This window comes from Lygodium microphyllum, chromosome 2 (genome assembly GCF_053477565.2).
Source record: "Lygodium microphyllum isolate KBCC chromosome 2, Lygodium_microphyllum_v1.1.10, whole genome shotgun sequence".
In the NCBI taxonomy this organism is placed as follows: Eukaryota; Viridiplantae; Streptophyta; class Polypodiopsida; order Schizaeales; family Lygodiaceae; genus Lygodium; species Lygodium microphyllum.
Window position 1 is genome coordinate 165030687 of NC_141136.1, and position 23409 is coordinate 165054095.

Genomic DNA, 23409 nt, shown 5'->3' on the forward strand with positions numbered 1-23409 from the left:
TTTTGGTGTGATTTGTTCAAAAGATTTAGCATTAAGTAATGGTTTTAAAGTAGTTTTGGTCCTATTGAGTCACTGTGCCTCGAAGTACAAGAAAATAAGGATGGATTGTTCCATGAGCTTCATACAATAAGCACAACAATCCCACACACTACTAGGATAAGTGCTTAGGAATGCCTAAGTGTGTGTGTGTGCCAATTATATGGAGAATATGTGGAGAGAAAAGCAAGACGGGTAAGCAAGCAAGATAAGCAAAGCCAATATGTAAGCGTAGGGAAAGAGTGCTGTGACATTAATGTGACATTAAAGTGATATTTAATGTGACATTAAGGTCACAAACATTGAATGTGACATTAAAGTGACATTTAATGTGACATTAAGATAAATCAAGGGGAACACGCATGAGGATGACCGTCCGGGCTCTTGGGCGCCCGAGCGGGGTTAAGGGGAGCCTAGAACTAAAGAGAGTCCAAGAATAGTAGGATTCACCAAGGTTTGACGGCTGGCAATCGGATCACGATGGGTCTAGCCAGCAATAAACTAGGCAAGGCTGGGAGGTGAAAGGATCACTCGTGCTCATTCATCCCGACAGCTTTCTCTGGTTTTTATGGTCTTCTTCAGAGTCATCTGTCATTGGTATCAGAGCCTATGGATCAACAGACATGATCCCTCATCCGCCAAGTCGTCTGTCACTCGTCAGGTCGTCCGTCATCCGTCAGGTCACCCGTCGCCCTCCAGGTCGCCAGTCGATTGAGGGTCGCCTGCCATTCGTGAGCCGTCGAAGATTTTTTCGAAGTGGTCACTTGTGGTGTGCCACGTCATGTAAGTGTGACATTTTGCAAAACAACCAAGTGTGAGGCGAAACGACCGACGTGAGGCGAAACGACCACGCGTGAGGCAAAACGACCCGGCGTGAGGCGAAAAGGGATCAGATTGTGGTCAACGAAAGGCGAAATGTGAAAAAGGTGTCAGCTGTGAGGCGAAACATGAAGACGACTGCTGTAGTCGTGATGATAAGTACCAGATAGCATTCAGGCTATATATGTCACACAGCTGTCTTCAAGGAGCAATTTTGCAGTAATATTGTTTCCTCCCGACTGAGCCAGCATTTAAATCGCCACCAACGGGCTGAAATCAGTCAGATTTGTCACACATATAAAAGACATATTTGTGGTCCAAGTGATCGTCCCGTTTTCTGCCGAAGAACTTCATTTTCAGTGTGACTGGTCTAGTCCGGGAAGATAAGGATTGTTCCTCACTCTTCGGGCTTACTAATAAATCCAGCAGCAGCTGCCCTGTCATTAAAACCAGGAAAGTACTTTACTTTGTATGCAAATTTCTTATCTTTGCTTTCAAATTCCAGTATATTAATGACAGAAAAAGAGAAAGAGGGAGTAATGGAAGGTTCTAGTTCTGGGGACGACTCTATGGTAGATCCCCATGAACCAGACATGCAAGAAGAACAGTGGGAAGAATTTTTTGCTACACGAGAACAATTTGATGATCTTACTGCTCGTGTGCAAGCTCAGGGGGTTCAAATGGAATTTTTAACCCAAACACTCACTGAAATAAAATCTCAATTAACTTTATTGTTAGAAAGAGATAAAAATAAGATAGAAACCTCGGATGTCCCATCTTCATCGAAAGATTTAGATGTGACTATGCGAGATCCTAAGGAACCCCACCACAAGTTGAGGGATAATCCAGTTCTAAAGGATATGAAACCCCCTCAGTTTCACGGGGAGGAAAAAGATAGAAATAAAGATACAATCTTTAATTTCCTCCAAAAATGGGAAGATTTACATAAACTTAAAAATACCCCACCACATCTCCAAGCACTGGAGGCTAGTTTAACTTTGGGGCCCAAAGCATATAAGTGGTGGCGAACTTTAAAGGAGGCAAATAAAATACCTGAAACTTGGGCTCAATTTGAATCCGTCTTTTTGAAAGAATTCATTCCTGAAAATGAAATGGAAAGAAATTGGGAAGATTGGGATTATGTCAGACAAAAGGGAAGACCCCTGCTGACATAGCTGGAGGAATATCGTGAGATAATCCTCAAATTGGAAGGAATAGATGAATTTCAAAAAACAAGAGGATTCATTAGGGGACTAGATAAAGCCTGTAAAAAGGAAGTAAAAAGGAGTTCACCTAAGACGCTGGAAGAGGCAATTAAATTTGCATTAATCAATGAAGATAATGTGCGTCCAAGTACACTCACTAGTCTCACTGATATGGAGCCTAAGTCTAAGGAATTGGAAACCTCAAAATTTGTGGGCAAATTTAAAAGGAAAATGCCATTCTTTAAGGGTAAAAAACAACCTTTTGAAAAGAAACCATATGTGAGGCCAAAGTTAAGTCCTGATGACTTTGATAAGGCCAAAAAAGAAAAGTTGTGTTTCAATTGCCTATCCCCTAACCATGCTGCTTGGAATTGCCCTCAAAAGAAAAAGGGGGAAGACAAAGGAAAGGATAAGGATAAGGGCAAGGGAAAAGAAAAACAAATCCATGTAGTGCAGACCTTAGAATTAAAGGGGCATGAAAAGTACAAATCTTTAGAGGTCTTGCACATGGATGTACAACACAAGTGTTGTATGTCAACTTCTATGTGGCAGCCTACTTTTGGGCCATATGATTTACTTAGAGTACATGGATTGATAGCTGGAAAGAGAGTTAGAGTCATGAGTAATGACTCTGCTATACATAATTTTATTAATTATGCACTCGTCAAAAAATTGAAATTTCCCCAATAAAAGAGTGGGCATCAATATGTTGTTCGTATGATGCAAGGCCAAGACAATAAAATATGGGATACAATGGTATCCAATTTGGAAATTGAGATTCAAGGATATAAAGATAAACTTGATTTCCAAATTATGAACATGGAAAGAGCTGATATTGCTCTAGGGAGGGAGTGGCTATGGGGATTGGAACCATCCTTAAAACGTAGTTACCATCATAATACACTGGAATTTGAAAGAGATGGTAAGACTTTTGTCATTCAAGGTGAACATGAAGTATCTGATAATCCTTTGCTGTGTTCCACTGAAGTTCAGAAGCTGATAAAGAAGGAAGTTTGTGAGGTATATATGTTATGGTCTCTTCCTGTACAGAACACTTTCACTTTCTGTAGTATAAAGCAACAATTTTCTTATGTTTGTGAGTTGAATGTAAATAATGAATCAAGTAGTTTATTAGATGATTTTAAAGATGTGTTTCCTTCTGATTTACCAAGTGGCCTTCCACCAGATAGGGGTGATATAAATCACCCAATTGACACAAATAAAGATACACACCCTATTTCTAAACCACCGTATAGGTTAAGTGAAACACAGCATCAAGAAGTGGAAAGACAAATTAAGGATTACCTTGATAAAGGGTTTATGCAACCCAGTAATGCACCTTGGGCTTCACCAATTTTATTAGTAAAGAAAAAAGATGGTTCTATGCGACTTTGTGTTGACTATAGAGCACTTAATAAAATAACGGTGAAGAATAAATTTCCTATGCCCAGAATGGAAGATCTTTTTGATCAATTACAAGGGGCAAAATTCTTCAGATGAGGTTATCACCAAGTAAGAATTAAGGCACAAGATGTTCCCAAGAGAGCATTTCGTACTAGATACGGGCATTATGATTTTTTGGTGATGCCTTTTGGCCTCACTAATGCACCAGCTACCTTTATGAAGCTGATGAATAGTGTTTTACAGCCCTATCTAGGACATTTTGTAGTAGTCTTCTTGGATGATATCTTGATCTTTAGTAAATCAAGAGAATAACATTTGGAACACTTACGATTAGTATTCCAACTGTTAAGAACACATTCCCTTTATGCGAAGAAAACTAAATGTGAATTCTTTGCACAAGAGGTCAAATATTTAGGGCATATTATCTCGAAAGAGGGAATCAACATGGATCCAGAAAAAGTGAGGGCAATTATTGAATGGCCATCTCCAAGGAACCTGGAAGAGCTGCAGATCTTCCTAGGTTTATTTGGATTTTATCGTAGATTCATTCGAGATTATGCCAAAATAGCTGTTCCAATGACTGACCAACTTAAAGGGAAAGGAAAAAGTTTTAATTGGGGAAGAGACCAAATTGAAAGTTTTCAAAAACTTAAGGTAGCTATTGCTACAGCTCCAGTATTATTAATAGTGGATCCCAATAAACCATTTGTGGTTGAAGCTGATGCCAGTGATAAGGCGATAGGCGCGGTCTTATCACAAGAAGGTCGACCAGTTGCTTTTGAAAGCAAGAAATTGGACCGTGCAAAACAGAATTATTCTGTTTATGAGAGGGAGCTGTATGCAATAGTACATGCAATGAAGAAATGGAGGTACTATCTGTACGGTGTCAAACTTTTGATTTTATCGGATCATGAAAGCATTAAGTGGCTTAATGATCAACCGGATTTACACGGGCGTAAAGCTAGATGGGCCGAACTCCTCCAAGAGTTCGACTATGAGATAAGATATAGAAAAGGAAAGTATAATATAGTAGCTGATGCACTCAGCAAAATGCCCATCATTAATGAATTGAGTTTTACTCAGTTCACTTCCAACTTGCTTGAATCTTTAAAAGGGAAATGCCAGGTTGATCCGGCATATTCCAACATATGGGAAGCAATAAAAAATGGGGATCCAAATGAAAGTGCTTCTACTGAGGAAGGAATATCTGACAATGTTCAACAAGGAAATGGAGCATCAGGGGTTGCTCAAACTGGATTGAAGTGGAAGAATTTTACCATTGATAATGGTTATTTACTCTACAAGGGTAGGGTATGTGTCCCGAAAGATATAGAAATAAGGCGCTAGATACTCTTTGAGTGTCATGATACCCCTAGCGCGGGACATCTAGGAGTTAATAAGACTTATAGTCTTATTAAAAGGCAGTTCTATTGGCTTGGAATGAATAAGGACGTCCTTGACTATGTGGTCAAATGTAATAAATGCCAGGTTAATAAAACTGAAAGATTGAAAATGGAGGACTTCTCCATCCACTAGAGATTCCTTCGGGAAAATGGGAGAGTATCTCCATGGACTTTATTGTTGCTTTACCGAGAACACAGAGGGGGCACGACTCTGTGTGGGTGATTGTGGATAGGTTAACCAAAATGGCTAGGTTCATTCCAACTTCAACTGATGTTAAAACACCAGAATTGGCTAGATTGTTCGTAGAGAACATATACCGATTGTATGGCCTTCCGGCAAATATAGTTTCTGATCGGGATAGAAAATTTGATAGCCAATTTTGGCGTGCGGTATTTAGGAAATTGGATACTAAACTTAGCATGAGTACGGCGGATCACCCGCAAACAGATGGGCAAACTGAAAGGGTAACCAAATCCTTGAAGATATGCTTAGGGCATATGTAAGTAAAAGACAAACTAATTGGGAAGAGTATTTACCGATAGTAGAGTTTGCATATAACAGTGCCAAGCACTCTTCCACTGGATATAGTCCATTTATGTTAATGTATGGGTTTCAGCCCAGAGCTCCTTTTGCAGTAGGACTGCATAAGGAAAAGGTTCAGGCAGCTAAAGACTTTTTGGAGAATATGAATAGTATGTTAAAATTTGCTCAAGAAAATATTAAAAAGGCTCAAAATCGAGCTAGAGTATATGCAAATTCTCACCGAAGAGACATCTCCTTTGAAGAAGGAGAATTGGTCTATCTTAAGGTGCCTTAACAAACTAAAACTATGAAAAAGGGACAATGTCCAAAGCTTTCACCGAGGTATTGTGGTCCTTTCATAATACTTAAAAAGATGGGAGAATTGGCTTACAAGCTCCAACTACCTGCTGGTAGTAAAATACATCCAGTTTTTCATGTAAGTAAATTAAGGAAGAAGCTGGGTGATTTGGATAATCTAATCTTAAATGATGACATTGAGGAGCTATTCAATGACCAATCTAATCCACATGAACTAGAAAGAATATTAAATGTTCGTAATAGGCGAACAATGAATACTATTTATCAAGAATGTTTGGTTAAGTGGAAAGATTGTTCAGAAGAAAGCTCAACATGGGAGCGAGTAAGTACTTTAAAGAAAAAGTTCCCCAATTTACAGTTAGACCTTCCAAGTATCGTTTTCGAGGACGAAACCGATTCTTAAGGGGAAGGAAATGTGACATTAATGTGACATTAAAGTGATATTTAATGTGACATTAAGGTCACAAACATTGAATGTGACATTAAAGTGACATTTAATGTGACATTAAGGTAAATCAAGGGGAATACGCACGAGGATGACCGTCCGGGCTCTTGGGCGCCCGAGCGGGGTTAAGGGGAGCCTAGAACTAAAGAGAGTCCAAGAATAGTAGGACTCACCAAGGTTTGACGGCTGGCAATCGGATCACGATGGGTCTGGCCGGCAATAAACTAGGCAAGGCTGGGAGGTGAAAGGATCACTCATGCTCATTCATCCCGACAGCTTTCTCTGGTTTTTATGGTCTTCTTCAGAGTCATCTGTCAAGTGCCTTTGGAGAGTGCTATGTGCAATGCCATGATTATGGTGGATCTAGAGTCGGTCATTCCAAGGGTGACCAAAAAGGTATAAATGCACATAGATGCATGTTTATATGAATAAAATGCCAATGCATGGGATAATGTAAAGGTTAATATAAATATTCATGCTTAGCAGAATGCGATGCAATGCTGCCACTTGGATAGTGCCCTCGTAGGAAAATTGTTCACTTGGCCAAGCGTCCTTTTATAATCATGCCATCTTGACAGTGCGCATGAAGTTACAAATGTCCATAATATACAATACATAAGATAAATGTTTGAAAGTAAAAGGTTGTAAACATTATCAATCATTATCAAGAGAAGGAAACTGTCCCTTCTTAAACTAGAAGGAGAAGTAAGAGGAAAGCACCCTCTCCTTGTCAATCTAAAAAAGTAGAGTAAGGTGTACCCGAGCCAATCCAGGGTAGAAGATATTGGAGAACTGGCCGGTTGACCGCGTTGGTTAAAATGCCTACAAATTGCCACTTGATGGAACAAACTCTAGGCGAATGGTGCCTAGCCAAATCTGCTCTCTAGTGAAATGGTAGTGAACGGCCACTTGCTGTGTCTAGGGGAAGATGATAGGATTTGCCATAAGTGCAATGGCACTTTGGTTGTCGTAGTAGACAACTATAGGTGACTCGCAAGGGAATTGAAGTGCAGCCAACAAGTTTCTCAGAAAGATGATCCCCGTAGTGCCATCAAAGAGAGCTCGATACTCTGCCTTAGCTGTGGAAGCTGCCACCGTCTTTTACTTATGGCTTGTCCAAGAGATGGATGCCGTGCCCAAGGTGTAGAGGTAGCCTCCATGAGAATGTCGGGTGTCAGGATCTCCCCCCACTCAGAATCAGTTACCCCTACAAGTATAAACCATGTCCATAAGTTAGTCCAAAATTATAGGTACATCTTAAATATCTTAATACGCGAAGACAAGCTGTCCAATGAAACATTCTAGGTGCCTTAAAATAGTGACTAAGTAAACTAATTGAGAATGCAAGATCTAGCCTAGTATGAATAAACTAAAGTAATTTCCCTACAATAGAACGACATTTATGAGCATCAGTGGACTTGAGGTATCCATGTGCAGATGGACAATGGGATCTAGAGAATAGCCCACAAAAATCAAGAGATTAGCTCAAGGGGTGAGCTTTTCTATCTTGTCATCATGAGTGTGTATATAAGCATGACTATTGAAAAATTTGAAGTGAGAAATAATAGGTTGAGAGCCAAAAAGTGCCTCGGATGTAGTCTTTTTAGGGACCGTTGTAGTTGGGCATCGATTGAGGATGTACATTTAAGTGTTAATAGCCTCGATCCAAAGTCGCTCAAGGAGCTCTGCTGTGAATAACATAGAGCGTATCATGTTCAAGATAGTTCGGTTCATACGCTCTACGACTCCATTTTGTGCAAGAGAGTTGGTAGAGATGAGTTAGTGTGTAATGCCTTGCTCCTGTAGAAACTGAGAAAAGTCGTGGGAGGTAAACTCACCACTAGAATCACTTCTGCCATAGACACTCAGAGTCCATGGGCCTCTGAGTAGTGGCCAAAGCTTGGAAGTGATGGAACTCTGAATCATCGGCAGTTGGCTCGGTAAGAAAGTGGGTTATATGGTAAAGGCCATTAAGGTGTGCCTTGCTGCGAGTAATCACCAATCTAGTATGAGAGTCTAAGACTTTGACTGTGGTCGCTGTGAAGAAAACTGCTCGTTCCAAGTGGCAAAGTTGTTGAACGGACAACAAGTTCATCCCAAGTTGGGGGACATAATAGACATCATCTTGCGAAGCAAGATTTGGACCCAAGTCAGTGGAAAAACTGACATGATCTTGGGCTTGAATTGCGACCAAGGAGTTATTTCCTATGCGGACACTCTTGGCTATAGGGGCTTGGGAAATAAAGATATCCAGCCTCTGCAAACCAATCAGACAAACCCTATGGAGTTGAGTAGTTTGTTGATTGCGATGACGGACCGGTGGCAGTGTGGATTTGGCCTCTCCACTACTCCTGTTGAGGGTTGCCACTATCCTGCTTCCCTTGTTGGGGATTACCTGACTGGTGTGCAAGGGTATGATTATTGGATTTGGGCTATGTGCCTCTTGTCTTAGATTGACACTTGTTGTCATGATGGCCATTCTTTTAACAATGTTGACAATATGTATTCTTTTTAGATGCATTTTGCCATCTAGATTTAGTGTAGACGGATTAGTTTTGTGGGATTTACTAGGCCTATTTTGATTTTGATTTTGATTTGAGTTCTCTGTACCCTTGCCATGTTGCTTCCTTTGAGAAGATGCAATGAGAGTGTTCTGTGCCCTCTATCGAGGACATGTTATGAAATTGATCGAACAACCGTGCGTAATGCAACGGCTGACACTCAAACTCATAAAATGTAGGTATCTGAGGTTGTGAAATCACCTATTACACAAAATGGAAATATTTTGCTTGGCAACTTGTTAAGGAATAGGGTAACTTGATCGTCAGAGGACTTAGGAGCCCTAGTGGTTGAGAACTCGGTGAGGAGATGCTGATACTCAACCAACTTTACTTTCAAGTCATCCTTGTCTGTGATTTTGAAATTTTGGAGCTCATGATTGAAATTGATGCGACGGGTTCTATCTTGAGCTGCATAGTGGTTAGTCAAGTGTGCCGAGCGCTCTGATGCTAAGTCAAAAGGCTGTAGCTCAGAGTGAAACTCAGGCAATAAACCTTGCATAAGTTGGACAATAGCAAAGGCATTACAAAACTTCCATGAGCGGATGACCTCATATGGAACAAGGGCGCGATTAGGTTGGGATTTCAACCCTTACACTAAATCCCATAGATTCTGAAACTTTTAAGACATTCTCATCAAATTTGACCAAGTGGTGTAGTTTGACCTATTAAAACGAGCCTTGTCATTGAATGCATGCTTGGCAGATGAGAAACTAGAACCATGAGGTGCCTAGGAAGATGGATAGATGGGATATGATGGAGGAGAAGACGGTGGTGGTGGTGGTGGTGATAGGAAAGAGAAGGGGATAAGGATGGATAGGCAGAAATAGGCTGCTAATGTCCAATGAGTGCTGAGTGCTGTGGAGGTACTGAAACAAACATAGGTCCATATGATACGGTAGGTGTAGGTGGAGGCATTTGAACACGATAGCCTTGTCCAAATGGCAGCTGGGGGACTACAAAATGATCCTATGGTCCAATAGGTAATGCCATAGAGGCAAACTATGATGCCAAACAATCCACACTTGAAGAATCCTCTAGAGGGGGGAAAACTCGAAAGTATGTGTGTGGGAGGATGAGCTCCCATCACAGGAACGCCACTTGAATAAGAGAAAGGAGTCCTAAAGGTTGTGCCTAATGGAGGACCCCTCAGTGTGGTGTGTTGTGGAAACGTAGGTGCACTAAATGGAGGCTAAAAGGAATGCACAACGGAAGATGAGGGAGAGATGGGTGGGAGCCCGAATGGATTTGTGTTAGATGTTGTTGTGGGAAACATCATAGGTTCCTTTTGTCCATTAAATGCACTAGATGAAGATGCACCTACTTTATATTGACCATGAGAAATAACATCATTTGAAGTAAAAGGAAGAGTAGGAGTACTTACAAGTTCTTCTTTTAGCTTCTTACCTAGTTTTGAGTTCGTGGCAAAATACCTGTCTTTATCATTACTCACAAATCAAAGCTTGTTTTGAAGAGCTTGTTCTTGATGAGCATTTTCCGATCCAATAGAAAATACAGAATTAGTTGGCATAGAATCTAAAATATTAGACTTCGTACTTGGCATTGGAGAAAAGTACCGGGGAAGTGATGTGTAATCCGAGTTAGGTTTCACTTGTGGATGGCTGGTCTGTAGTTGAGATTCTAAAGGTCCTACAAGATCATTAGTTCTGTGCATTGAATCTAAAGGAGAAAACCCAGGCTTACCTTCAACCTCTTGTTGAGCTCTATGCATAAGGATGAGATCATACTTAGCGGCGGTGGAAATTTGATATGGCATGTGGACTCCATGGTAGTCCGATGGTTCTCCGCCCATGTGAGATCGAGTAGTATCAAGCTGAGAGGCCTAGTCTTGGTCGTTTCTGTCCATGTTTTGCTATGGAGATTGAAGCGGTGTTGAGAATGTGTTTGAAGTTATTTGATCCTTTTATTCTTCTTGCTTTTGTGAATGAGCTTTTTGGTTATAAGCCAAGGTTTCTCAGAGAGTAACTAGCTGTAATACCATGTGAAGAAATGCTTGAAACGCAAAAAGCATGAAACCAATCGTATGACAAAGCGCAGATTGATAAACTTTGAACACAGTTAGGGTTAGGGTTTGTGTAACTTGGAGACACTGAACAGAATGAATAATAAAGTGAATGAAATAATGAATATTCAATGCTCATGTAGCAAACACACTATGCAGTGAATACTGAATCTCGAACTCTCGTAACTTTGGGATCAAGGCAAAGGTTATGAGTTGTAGAGTCTGTTGTACTCTGAACGGATTCGGAATCGCACCAAAGGTTATGAGTTGTAGAGAGGGGATTCCGAATTGCAGCAAAGGCAGTCTCCGAGTGTTGAACACCAGCAAATGGAGCCAAGGAAGAAGGTTGGATCTAATGCAAATAGTAGTGCAGGAGAGAGAAAGACTAAAAACGCAGCTACCTGAGGAGAGAGAAAAATTGGCGATAGCTATTAGGTGTAAATGCAGTAGATAGAGGTGCGAGAATGTCAGGGTGGCAGCTAGAAACTGCAAATGCAACATCCGGAGGAGAGAGAAAGTCTTGGTGATAGTTGTCAACATGTGGTGACAACATCCAACTATAGGCGACAGCTCTTGGGACCTAGAGACATCAACACACACGCGAAGAAGAGTGGAATCAGGCGCCAGATGGTTGCAGGTGGGTGGTGGAAGCTTTGATCGCGATGTCCTCGGCGAATGGGGTGTGGGTAGTAGAGTTATGGCTCTTGAAACCTACAAAAACGAGATTGAGGGAGAGTGGTGGGCTGCATGCATATTTATAGAAAGTTTGGGGTACCCTAATTAGGGTTTTGCATGTGGGACATAGTAACTCTCTAGGTTCGCGTTTCTTTTTAAAATAAGAGGTTTTCTTCATTAATTAAGTACGTTTAAGTAAGGTCAATGCATTTTTTAGCTCAACAAGAAGGTGCAGTAAGAGGTGCCCCTTGAGACTCTTCTACGTACAACAAGATGACATGTTGGTATTGGACAAAAGGTAGTAGGGGTAGGCTTTCCCCAACCTTCCTTGGAAGAGGATTGGAGTCATAGGATTCCAAGGGAAGCTATGGAAGCTTGATCCATAGCTTACTTGGTCAAATGTTCGGTGGTGGTGGTTGTAGCTTTGCAAAAGGCAATGAGCTTCTTGTGTGAGAGTGCCAACGGATGAGGAACATGAACATGCAGATAGACTACAAGGAAAGAAGAGAACGGAAGAAGAGAAATCTGCACTGAACTAAATGAAAGTTGAATACAAAGAGTGGACTAATCACTCCCTACATGTAGCCGAAGGTGTCAATGAGGGCATCGGATTAGGCTGGTGACAGAAGGCAGCACCAGAAGATGGAGGAAAGTCCGTGAATGTTGGAGTATGCTGAAACATGAAAACATAATAATAACCAGACGAGCTGGCTGACCTGGTCATCTGTAATAAAATAATTAAGAAATGCTAGTTGCCAACTAAAAAAGCTAATCACCCATTTGCTAGTTTAAATGCAATGTGAAATCATTGAAAAACAAATACAATGGGTAGGAAAATAACTTAGTCAACTCCCAGCACATCTAAAACCAAGTGAAAGAGAAGTGAATGCTCTAAATAGAGCTGTCTCCTCAGTCGAAACATGACAGAGTGAGTGTGAGAGCATTGAAAAAATTGAGAAACTTTAGAAATGCATCTAGAAGTAAGAAGCTTTTTTTTTTTTTGGGGTGCGGGGGGGGAAGGGGGGGGGGGAGTGTTTGGTTGGGTGGTAAAAGTGATGCCCAACTTTACTAAAACCTTTCCATATTGGACATGGGTTATCTAACATGTTTATTTCAATTTTCTTTGTATGATATGTATGAATCATGATGTTTGAGGTTTGAATCATAGTATAGCTTGTCTAAAGACTAAACTTTGATATAAATAAGCGTTGTATAACATGTTATCCTCAATTGACTCTCATGTATTATCATTTATGCTTGATTGACTTTTTTTTATCTAAGAGAAAGTTACATAGAGGTTTAGAACCTCTTTTCTAGCTCAAACTATAAAAGTTCTTTTTATAAAACCCATGTTTGTTATTTTATCCCCTCTTGAAAGAAACTTACAAAACACATTTTTGACATTTTGTTTCTAAACGTTTGTGATGTTTCTAGTTGCTATGTGGAGTGTCAAAGCTCGTAATTTTGTGTTTAACTCAAAACTGAGGATCACATGTAGGAGATGACTGAGAAAGTCTCACATGACTGCTAACATCATCTCTTACATCTTGGATATGGTTGAAGGTTAAAGAAGATGGAATGGATCCAAGGGCGGTAGAAGAAGTACCAATTCTGATGAAGTCCATTGATGATTGAAGAAACTTCTCACAAACTTGGGAATCCCACTTTGAAATACAAGGGACTATGAATCGATAGTTGTAGCATAGATATCATCTCCCTTTGAAAGGAAATGGGGATATGAGTGAACCAATAGAGGAGATAGTGGGGGGATGGGATGGAACTTGTGGGATATTGGGGGGTGGAGAAACTACAGTACCTCCTTAACCTCCTTGGAATGGGACTACCTTTGCTAGAAGGGGCTAAGGTTGGGTTACATATGGAGATTGGATTCAGTTTTGGTGTGGGTAGAAGACGCTTAGTTGGGGATGAGGCAATTTTGGGTGTGGGTCTAAGACCTTTGGCCTTGAGCGACAATTGTTATCTATGTGGTTGAGTTTCTGGCAAAATGTACACAGCCTATTCTTTCTAGGCAAGAAGTACTGAGAGGGTCTTTGTGAGGGTGTGAGTGTATCGCTCTCTTTTTATTTCAAAGGAGAGTGACCATCGGCATCAGAATGTGGTCTGTGCTTAGTGTCAATTAGGAAAGGTAGAATTGGCTCTAAATGTGGAGATGATTCCTTTCCACTTGTTTCCTTCAGAGAAGGAGATGACTCGTGAGTATAGGATGAGGATTCATGCATTTGAGTAGCAGAGGAGGGTGGTACAATGTGCAAGAGGGGGACTTTTCCCATAGTAGGACTAGAGGACAGAGAGTAACACACTTGTGCGTGTGTGTAAGACACATACTCTCGGTGCTGAAGGGTGGCATTCCCACTAATGGTATACCAAGGTGTAGAATCGTATACAATTGGTTCTTGCATAATAGAGGTAGCATAGATAGAATTAGACTCACATAAAAATGGAATGTACAAAGTTGCCAATTGGGCTTGATTGTGAAGAGTTTGAACTCTTGGTTGTGTCCCAAGTGGATAGTCTTTTCTCAAGCGAGGTGATTAGTCTCGTTAGTGGAGTGCTCCAATTGAGATGTGCCTTGTGAGAATGAGATGATGAAGAAGAGTTGGGCCGTTGTGAATGATCCCTAAAAGAGAAGTTAGTAGATGGAGTGTTGTCCTCTAAATCAAGACCATAATACCTCCCCAAGTCCTCCATTGAAAGAGTAGTTAGAGAAAGCATTAGAGGATCCAAAGATAAGAGTCGTTTGAGCCCTTGTGAATCAGATTTATGTCACTCGTGTATCTTGCACAAAACCAAGCTCTCCATGATAGCTATAGGATACTCTTTAAAAGAGCACTGGCTTTGATACCATGTGAAGATAAGCTAGGGTTTTGCTTATGGGTCACAGAAATTATCTAAAACCATGCATCATTTGATGAAACTTTTGGTAATTTACATGTTTTGGGGCTGTTTTAAAGAGCTGCTTAGTTTGTAATTCATTTTTAGCTCAACAGAATCCTCATTAAAGATGGCTTGGTTGATGAAAAACCTTGGTTATCGAGTTTAGTAAGACCATGAATTGAGAGGAGTGGGAAGCCCTAATGTGGAATATGTAGGACTCTCAAAATGGAGCTCGGTGGACAATAATGGCAAAGTGCCAACACCACTAATAGGCACTGAGCAAATGTCACCAATAGTGATTATATCCTTTGATGGCCAAAGATCATGTAGCAATTTTCCTTGAGGAGTCATATGATTCAAAGCACCAGTGTCAATGAGCCAAGGTCTCTTGGCAGACGAGACAACAAACGAAGAAATATCCTTCATCTCATGGATGTGAAGGAATACAGACTTGTGTGATAGTTGGTGAAGAAGTAGAGGAAGCCTTAGATCTTTGAGCTCCATCCTTTGCTCTTAGACAAAGGTGAGTTTTTCTTCCAACACTTCTTGTTAGGATGTTTGCCTTCTTCATAGTGTTGGTACTTAGGTTTTTTCAGATTTGTGTCAGATCTCGAGGAAGACTTTTGAGTGTTTAACCTCTCGCTTCTTGTTCTTGGCCTTCTTGTCCTTCTTGTTATCCCCTCCTGAACTTGCAGTAAAAGCCTTAGTAGGGCTTGATCTTGCATGTCCTCCATCTTGTTGATGCGATCTTACATAGAGGGGAAATCATCAACAGAAAGCATATGGAGTTTCTTCTCTGAGGTGATGCGAGGGACAAAGGTATTTTGATGATAGAGAGAAGAGAGCTTTGTCCACACCTCCGCTGCAATTTTGAAGTTTGTGCACATGCACAAGGATAGAATCGTGCAAACTTATGAATAGAAAAGATTGTACTCTAGAATTGAGCCTATCCCAAAGGATTGCTTGGTCCATGATAGAACCAATGCGAGGATCCTCGTTTGGATAGGGGATTAGGGTTAAACTCGCACATGTCAAAGATGTCAAGGATACACTCCACTTTGCAATACCAAAGGGAGTAGTTTGCACCATTAGGTGGATCTTTTTTGTGGAGTGGAGGAAGCACAGTCACTTGAACAGAAGATGCCATCACTGCTATGTGAGGACCCAAGTCTTGTGAGAAACATGTAGGAATTGGTCGAGGGGGGGGGGGGGGGGGGGGGATCTTCTTGATCTATCAGAGTAGGAACGTGGCTTTGAACATTTATCTTTACATCACTCTTTGCAATGATGGAATTGATGGGACCGCCTATCAGAGGAAGATTAAATGGCCTCTTCATCGGAGTCATCAAAAGAATTGAATCGGTGGTACTCTATAACTCTTAGACTTGCAAAAACACACACAACTGATCCTTTTGGGAGTGTAGGCTGCCCAAACGAGGGAAATTTAACTATACCGTGCAAAAGGAAGTTGTGGATGCCTTGCATACTTCGTAGAATGTCCACACAAGTTATAAAAAAAGGAGGTTGTTAGAGAGCAAGGAGATGCTACTGATATGATTTGCAGTCACCAAAGACTAGTCTTGTAGTAGGTGACAGTAGTTTGGAGCCCTTTAGGTGCAGGTGACAGCAACCTAAGGTCCTTTTGGTGCGGGTGATACAATATAGGAGGGCGCAGCAGTGATCTAGATGATAGCTTTCATGGTTGTTTGAGTAGGGCAACACCAGTCTCTCAGCCTTTCTCGCAATGAAACTCTAAAATTTCAATTTCTATCGCATTCTCTCTCATTCTACAACCATCTCTCAAGTTATCTTTGCAAAATCTAGCCATTTGAGTAATCAAAGGTTGAGATATTGAAAAATATTTACAATGACCCCTAATTTACAATAGAAATTAGGGTTTGATAGCCACCTTGGGATATGTGCTCAAAATTGAAGGCCTAGGACTTAAAGTCCAGCAGCTGAAATTGAAGAGTTTTAGGGAGATTTAAGAGGCTAGCCAACCCATATTAGATTTTGGGCTTAATTTGTCTTTCAAGGAGCAAGATGAAGGCCAATCCCTAAGCAAACCAAGGGTTAAATTGCTTTGAAGGCATAGCAAGAGGCACTTGGATTAGCGAAGGAGATCAGAGAATCTCAATTGTACTCCATCCATTTGATGTAAAAGCTAAAGAAATACCGCAAAGGGTGTCAATTTTTGGGCCAATAGGTTGTCCATTGTCCAAGATTGAAGTGGTGTGCACTTTCAATTTATGTGAATTCTATACTTGCTGTAATTAGTTTTAAACCAGGTTATTTACCACCCTATCCTAGGAGGTAAGTTGGTTTTAGGAACATGAACACAAAGAGAGAAGGGAAGAGATAAGAAGAGAACGGAAGAAGAGAAATCTGCATTGAACTGAATGGAAGCTGAATACAAAGGGTGCAGCCCAAGGTGTCAGTGAGGGCACTTGATTAGGATGATGATGGAAGGTAGCATTAGAAGACAGAAAATTCCTTGAATGCCAGGGTTGGTTGAAACATGAAAACATAATAATGACCAGCCACCACCGGAGGCAGGCTACTAAATAGCCAAAAATGCTGGAAACTGGCCGACCTAGTCAAATTGATGCCAAAAATTCTGTTCAACCTGATCATCTGTAAGAAAATAATCAAGAAATGCTGGTCACCAACTGAAACAGCTGATATCCTCATAATACTAGTGTAAATACAACCTCTAGTCATTGGGATGGAAATGCAGTATGTTGGAAAATAACTCAGCTGGTGCGAACACACCTAAAACTTACTGAAAAATAAATGCATGCTCTAAACAAAGCTGCGTCCTCTGTTAAAACAATGAAAGATTGAGTGTGAGAGCTTCTAATGCTTCCGTTTGACTTAGATCGAAGCCTCATAGGCAGGAGATGACTGTGGAATACACACACGACTACTAACATCTTCACCTACACAGCATTTTGATCCAGGATGATATGGATTGGGCTCCCATGTAGTCGACACTAGGTAGAGCACACTAGCTATTTAGACACACTTTCTAGAGACACCTATGGGAGAACTGGTGGTTCAAGGAGTTGTATTCCCTATGGTTGGCAGCCCATGGTGTTCTAGCTGTAGGTAGTTGGCCAACTCAGATGCAAGATGAAGGGGTGTGCTACCATTGCACACAATATTTCTTGGAGAACCTAAAGCACTATTTATGGTCAATTGAGGCTGCGCAATTGGTTTGAAGAGGAGCTTGTAGGATCCTCCATTGAGTAGATCCTAGTCTTAGGTGCACTACTAGGGAAGCTTTTTGTAATTAGTTAGTCAGTAATAGATGCCACTTACTCTACAAGGTGGAAATGTATAATGTGGTCTTCATCATTAAGGCTGATTCGTGTGCAGTGGTGGGCTTGGAGGCTTTGCCTAGCCAACAGGTATTGGAGCCCAATGCATTGTGATTGGAGGTGTGGGAGTTTGTCAGAAGTCTCTAGGGTGGCACATTTGGAAGGCCAGCTACCAATTGACAATCAATAGCAACATCCCTTTAGTATACACCACTTTGCGGAGCTCTAGTTTTGCCTCATTTATTCCCTTAAGAGGTCGTTGGGAGCAGCTTAGGGTTGCTACAACATGTTTTTCACATTAGAGGATGGCAAAGCTTGGTGGTGTTACAGGGCATTGTGGTTCCTTTCTTCAATCCCCCCCTAACCCACTTGAGAGGCCTCATACATTTTCTTTTTGATTGGCATCTAGCTCTAATAGGATTGCTTACATGGTAATCGTGAAATGCGTTTCGTTGGCAGGGAGATGCGGTTGAAATGACTGAAACATCTCACTGAAACGCGAAATGCCCAGAGTGAAACAACTGACTGAAATAATATTTTTAACTGAAAAAGAATTGTTTTTGTGCTTTTTTGAGAGTTTTTAAACACAGTGTATATCTCACTGAAACGCAAAACGTCCAGAGTGAATCAACTGACTGAAATAAGATTTTTAACTGAAAAAGAGTTGTTTTTGTGTGCTTTTTTGAGAGTTTTTAAACACACTGCGTATATGATAGACATCATTTATTCACATGAAAGGGTTTGCATGGTATAAATATGTAAGTTGCATCTCATTATTTATAAAGAAAACTATATCACATACATTGTTCAACTATTTCACTTGGCGTTTCTCTTGGGACTTGCCCAAAGATGAAATGTTTCAGGGTGAAACGCAATGTTTCAAGGGTGAATCGTTTCGCAGTTACCTTGATTGTTGAGCAGATGTACTTCACTGTATTTGCTTGTGACTAATGGAATAAGGCCTTGGTGATCATCCTAGATCTTACAAAGGGCCTGTTATGTTGAACCTCTTTCTCAAGAATCATGGGAACTAACTCCTTGCCTTGTGAAAGTCTCATGCTTTTCAGTAAGGGGATTAGAGAAACCTGTTCTACAAAAGAAAAAGATGTACTTGTTTAAAGGCCTTGGTGATCATCCTAGATCTAACAGAGGGCCTGTTATGTCCAACCTCTTTCTCGAGAATCGTGGGAACTAGCTCTTTGCCATGCGAAAGTCTCAGAAATAAACTAGAATAAAAGATGTCATATTTGGGGGATGGAAGATTAGTAAGTAGTGTGATTGTCAAATTCTCAGATGCCAACTCACTCTGAATCTATTTTCTTATGTTATGTAACTCCTTGCCATGTGAAAGTCTCACAAGCAGTTTGCTCAATTTGGGATGGGGAAGAAAGTAGGGATGAATTCTCTTTTGCGTGCACTGTTTTTGGCCTTTCCCCTTTGCACCATACTCCTCTCTTGACCTACGTTTCTGTTATCTTTCCCGAGAAGATGTGGCATATCATTCTTCCACTAACTCTTTATTTCTCAATCCCTTCCTTTCTTTTTCTTTTTCTATACTTACTACTTTCTTTCTTGTGTGTCTGGACTCTAACCTCCTTCCTTCCTGCTCTCCTTCATTTCTCATCTCGAAGTTCTTTTCATCCATTCCCTCCCCACGTCCATTTTCTTTCCTCATTCACTCTAGTTTTGCAAGTGCTTGCTGCCAGAAATGATAATATTTCCTTCTCTGTTGGGCATGGTTTATTTCTAATCTCTTGACAAATGGTTTGTAAAAAATGATGAACAAATTAATCACAAAAGACTCAGATTTAAAAAAAAAAACTTTAATTGTGACCATGCTCTGGCTGTACCTTTGATTGCCATTGAGGTGACGTGTTATAAAAATTGAATGATAGGAAATATATGATAGAAAATATAGAACAGAAAACCCTGAATCTTGTAATGAAAGAAAATCATCTTTTCTGACTATGCCTTTGTTGCACCTTTTGTTTGCGATTAAGTGTGGATCTTGTTGGTCGACAGATTCTGTTGGAATTGCGTGTTTTGATTGGGAACTAGTGAATACATTAAGATGTAGTTTTTGTGATTTGAGTGTCTATTTTGTCAAGTTCAGTTCTCATTGCAACCACTAGCAGTGATGGTTTTCTGGTGGTTCAGTGCCGAGTTAAGGACTATTTCTTTGGACTGGGTGATGCAAATATCTTCATTTAAATTAATGCCCAGTTGAATTGACAGTTGTTGAGGTTGGCATTTGATAGTTTCGGGAAAATCAGTTGCCAAGCATTCCCTTGCCAATGGTGATGCATTGCAAACCAATCTTGTTTTTTGTGATGGCCTGGCAGTGCCCTGCTTGGGACTCGTATTGGAGGTTTCATGATTGAGGCTTTTGTGATCATTGGATTCGGTTTGGTATTATCAGTCCTGTGGCCTGCGCTCTTTTAGATTATGGAGCCAATAACAGGCTTTACCGGCTCTATTTGTGAAGATGATTCTTGAGATATGGTAGTGGATCACTCCTTTTCTATCCATTGGAGAGGTAGGAGGATGTAGTGTGTGGAAGGAGAGAATTAAGGTGCTGGGTGGTCCAAAATATCATTTATAATGTTTCTCAAACATGTCTTTTCAGAGCGTGTTTGATGAATCACCAAGCCTCCATGATGCGCATGTCATATAGCATGGGAATTAGGCTCTTTGCCTTTGTTTGTTAAAGAAATGTTACTCGAAGAGATAGAAGGATGTAAGGTGAGGTAGGAGAGAATCAAGGTGCTGGTTTGTCCAAAATATCATATACAACATTTCTCAAACATGTCTTTTTGAGCTTTTTGTCTTTGATGAGTCACCAAGCCTTTATGTTGTGCATGTCATATGGCAAATGTAATTTAGCTCTTTGCCTTTGTTTATTTAAGATCTGTGACCAGTCCTTTGATAACTACTTGCTGCTGAATGCCTGTGTCTGTGGAGGAATAAACAGGTGGTTGTGGAGGATTAAAGATAACATGAGTTGATCAATTTTGGTTCTTTCAAAATTATGGTCTGTTGCTCACTACCATTAAGATGTGGTAGACACAATCATTCTGGAGTTTTTTTTTGTCATGATGGAAGTATACGTAGGTGGAGCTACTGGCATTGAGGGCATGTTGAGTAATAAATTCACATCCTTTGCATGTGTAAAAGAGAGTTTAAAGCATTCTCTTTTTTTGATTTGCTGCTAATAACTATATGTTCTTTTGTAAAACAGGCTGTACGAGTTGGTATAAATGCTGAGAAAAGTGGTGATGTTGGACGAGTTATGATTGTTGCTATTACAGATGGCAGGGCCAACGTGTCTATAAAAAAATCAAATGGTGATCCTCAGGCTACTGCTGCTGATGCACCAAGACCCTCTCAAGCAGAGCTAAAGGTAACTCTACGTAAGCTGCCTTTTGAAAACTGTGCACAACTCATATTTGTGAATCTGGAAGCTTGACAGTAGACTTGATGAGAATAGCCAGTAAACAAATAAACACTATATCACATTAACCATAAGGCCTCTTATATTAGGTGCCTGAAACCTGTACAATTCAATGGAATACAAGCATGGATGGTAGTTATCTCATAACAGCAGTCTATGATAATTGGTTTGTTGCTGAGTCCAAGTAATGATGTGGTTATGGGCACTCTTTAATGTCATATAGAGTGCAACTATTCAGTACATAAATATGTATTAAGACTGTATCATAGTACAGGAGCAAAAGGTTGCTCAGATACTGTTGATTATGATTTTTTTGCTTCAATTCAAGCCTTCTAAGGCATCAAATGAGCAATGTTGTCAGTGAAGTTCATGGCATCGTTTCAGGAGGAAATTCTAGATGTGGCTGGAAAAATATACAAAGCTGGGATGTCTTTATTGGTCATTGACACAGAAAACAAGTTTGTGTCCACCGGGTTTGCAAAGGAGATAGCAAGGATAGCCCAAGGTATTGCCAAAGCTTATTACAACACAACAATATCTCTATTTGGTTAATATCCAGAATGTCAATACTTGCAGGTATCTTTTCCTAAGTTATATTTAAGCTTGTAAGAGAAGGGAAGAGGGCAACAGGGGTATGGTTTAGTGTTATTATAATTATCACTGTTAGGATTATGTTTAGGATTTTTTTCTTTTTTTTTTTGGGGGGGGGGGGGGGGGACACGTGTGCATGCACAAGGTCAAATTAGATGTGCCCTTCAAACTAGGGTATTGAAATAGCAGTACATGCTTCCAATCTCTCCCCAGGGCAATTGAGGTTTTATTCCTGTCGTTCAGAGTAAAAATGTGATTTGATCTTCAATTCTAGCATTTGATGGTAGGCCCAAATTCTTAAAAGTTGGATTTAGCATTAAATCTTGAACTTCTACTTAAATGTTCTGTGCCTTCCAGGAAAGTACTATTACCTGCCTAATGCATCAGATGCAGTTATATCAGCAGCAACAAAAGAGGCCCTGTCAGCAATCAAGAGCAGCTAATAATTTCGTCTTGTCTGGATGTCCCTGTACATCTATTACCTTTTGTAACGCACCTCTTATTTAACAACATGGCACCTCAGGTCAGTGTGGTGGGTTGAACTCTTCTGGATGCAGGAGGCTAGATCTCATAATGTATTGAGTGCCTTTCTGCAAAGTTCTGCCTCAGAATGCATTGATAGTTTTTTTCTTATTTTCTGTATAAAGCGGCTTCTAGGGCTAAGGCAGAGCTGAACAGTTTGTAGCTTTACTGGTGTATCCATTGGCCAATGTTGATCATCTGTGTTTGCGGAGCTTTTTTTGCACCTTGTTTATGGAGTTTTGCTTGAATGTCCTGTTCCGCCTCTTCAAGTAAGAGTTTGATGATAGACCTCTTTCATTCCTGGGCATGCAGCAATTGCAGCAGACACGCTATCCCCAAAGATTGTTAGCCAGTTGGCTAATATCCATACAAACTAGTGAACATGATGAGATGCTCGCCATAACCAGCATGGCCCTGCCAGGAGTGGTGGAAATCGCTCTTAAACACAAATCCAGGCTCTACCTCAACACATTAAGCATTGAAAGTTTTCTCAACAGTACACTAGATTTTTTTAGAACTATTATGGCTCCTAGTGTGATACAACATCGAGAGCTTTGTTCTAGTGTTTTTTATATTGTTTCAAGGAATGGCATATTTGTAGTGGTCAATCAAACAAATGGGGATAATGTATGGATAATATAGTATGATGTCCAAGAAATAAAGTAGCCGTCATGTCCAAGGAACAAAGTAGCCATATTCCTTTTCACAAATGTCTAAAGTTGGTTACAGTTCCCCATTGTGTAGGCCCCCATTACTTTAGTATTGTAATCCATTGTGTAGGTCCCATTTTTCATACTAATTTGCATTGTATATCTAGGGCCTCAATGTTGTGCCTACTGAGTGTACAACAGCTAGACTTTTTCTGAAAATGTAATGGTGAAAAACACATTCAGTCAGACATTCATTTTGTTGGGCATATATCCAGTTATGGAGCCTTTTGTTTAACTATTCCAAGTCTCTTTTAGATCAAGTTTCATTGACAATTTTGTTTCTTGAAAAATTACAGAGTGATGCCAATAACTAGTTAACTTCCAATAAAAAACTAAAATGTATTTTTGTAACACATCCCATTCCAAAGGGAATTTAAATGCAGATGAAAGGTTGAAGGATGTTTGGTTTGCATATGGCGACATATTTCACTTGTAAATATGGCAATAAAATTCTATCTTTTGTGACAAATTTGGTTGACTGTTTGCAAGTTGTATGTTATTAGTGTTTGAT

General features: G+C 40.3%; 1 protein-coding gene across 1 annotated transcript in view; it reads left to right on the plus strand.

Moving 5' to 3' along the window:
• The window catches only part of ALB1 (ALBINA 1), a 70551-nt gene extending 47467 nt beyond the window's left edge, over positions 1-23084 (plus strand). The window contains exons 13-16 of the mRNA XM_087701052.1: positions 20863-21024; positions 21460-21580; positions 22024-22189; positions 22501-23084. Of these exons, the coding sequence (XP_087557178.1) occupies positions 20863-21024; positions 21460-21580; positions 22024-22109 (369 nt within the window). The 3' untranslated portion in view covers positions 22110-22189; positions 22501-23084. The remainder of the gene's footprint in view (positions 1-20862; positions 21025-21459; positions 21581-22023; positions 22190-22500) is intronic.
• The last annotated feature ends 325 nt before the right edge of the window (positions 23085-23409 follow it).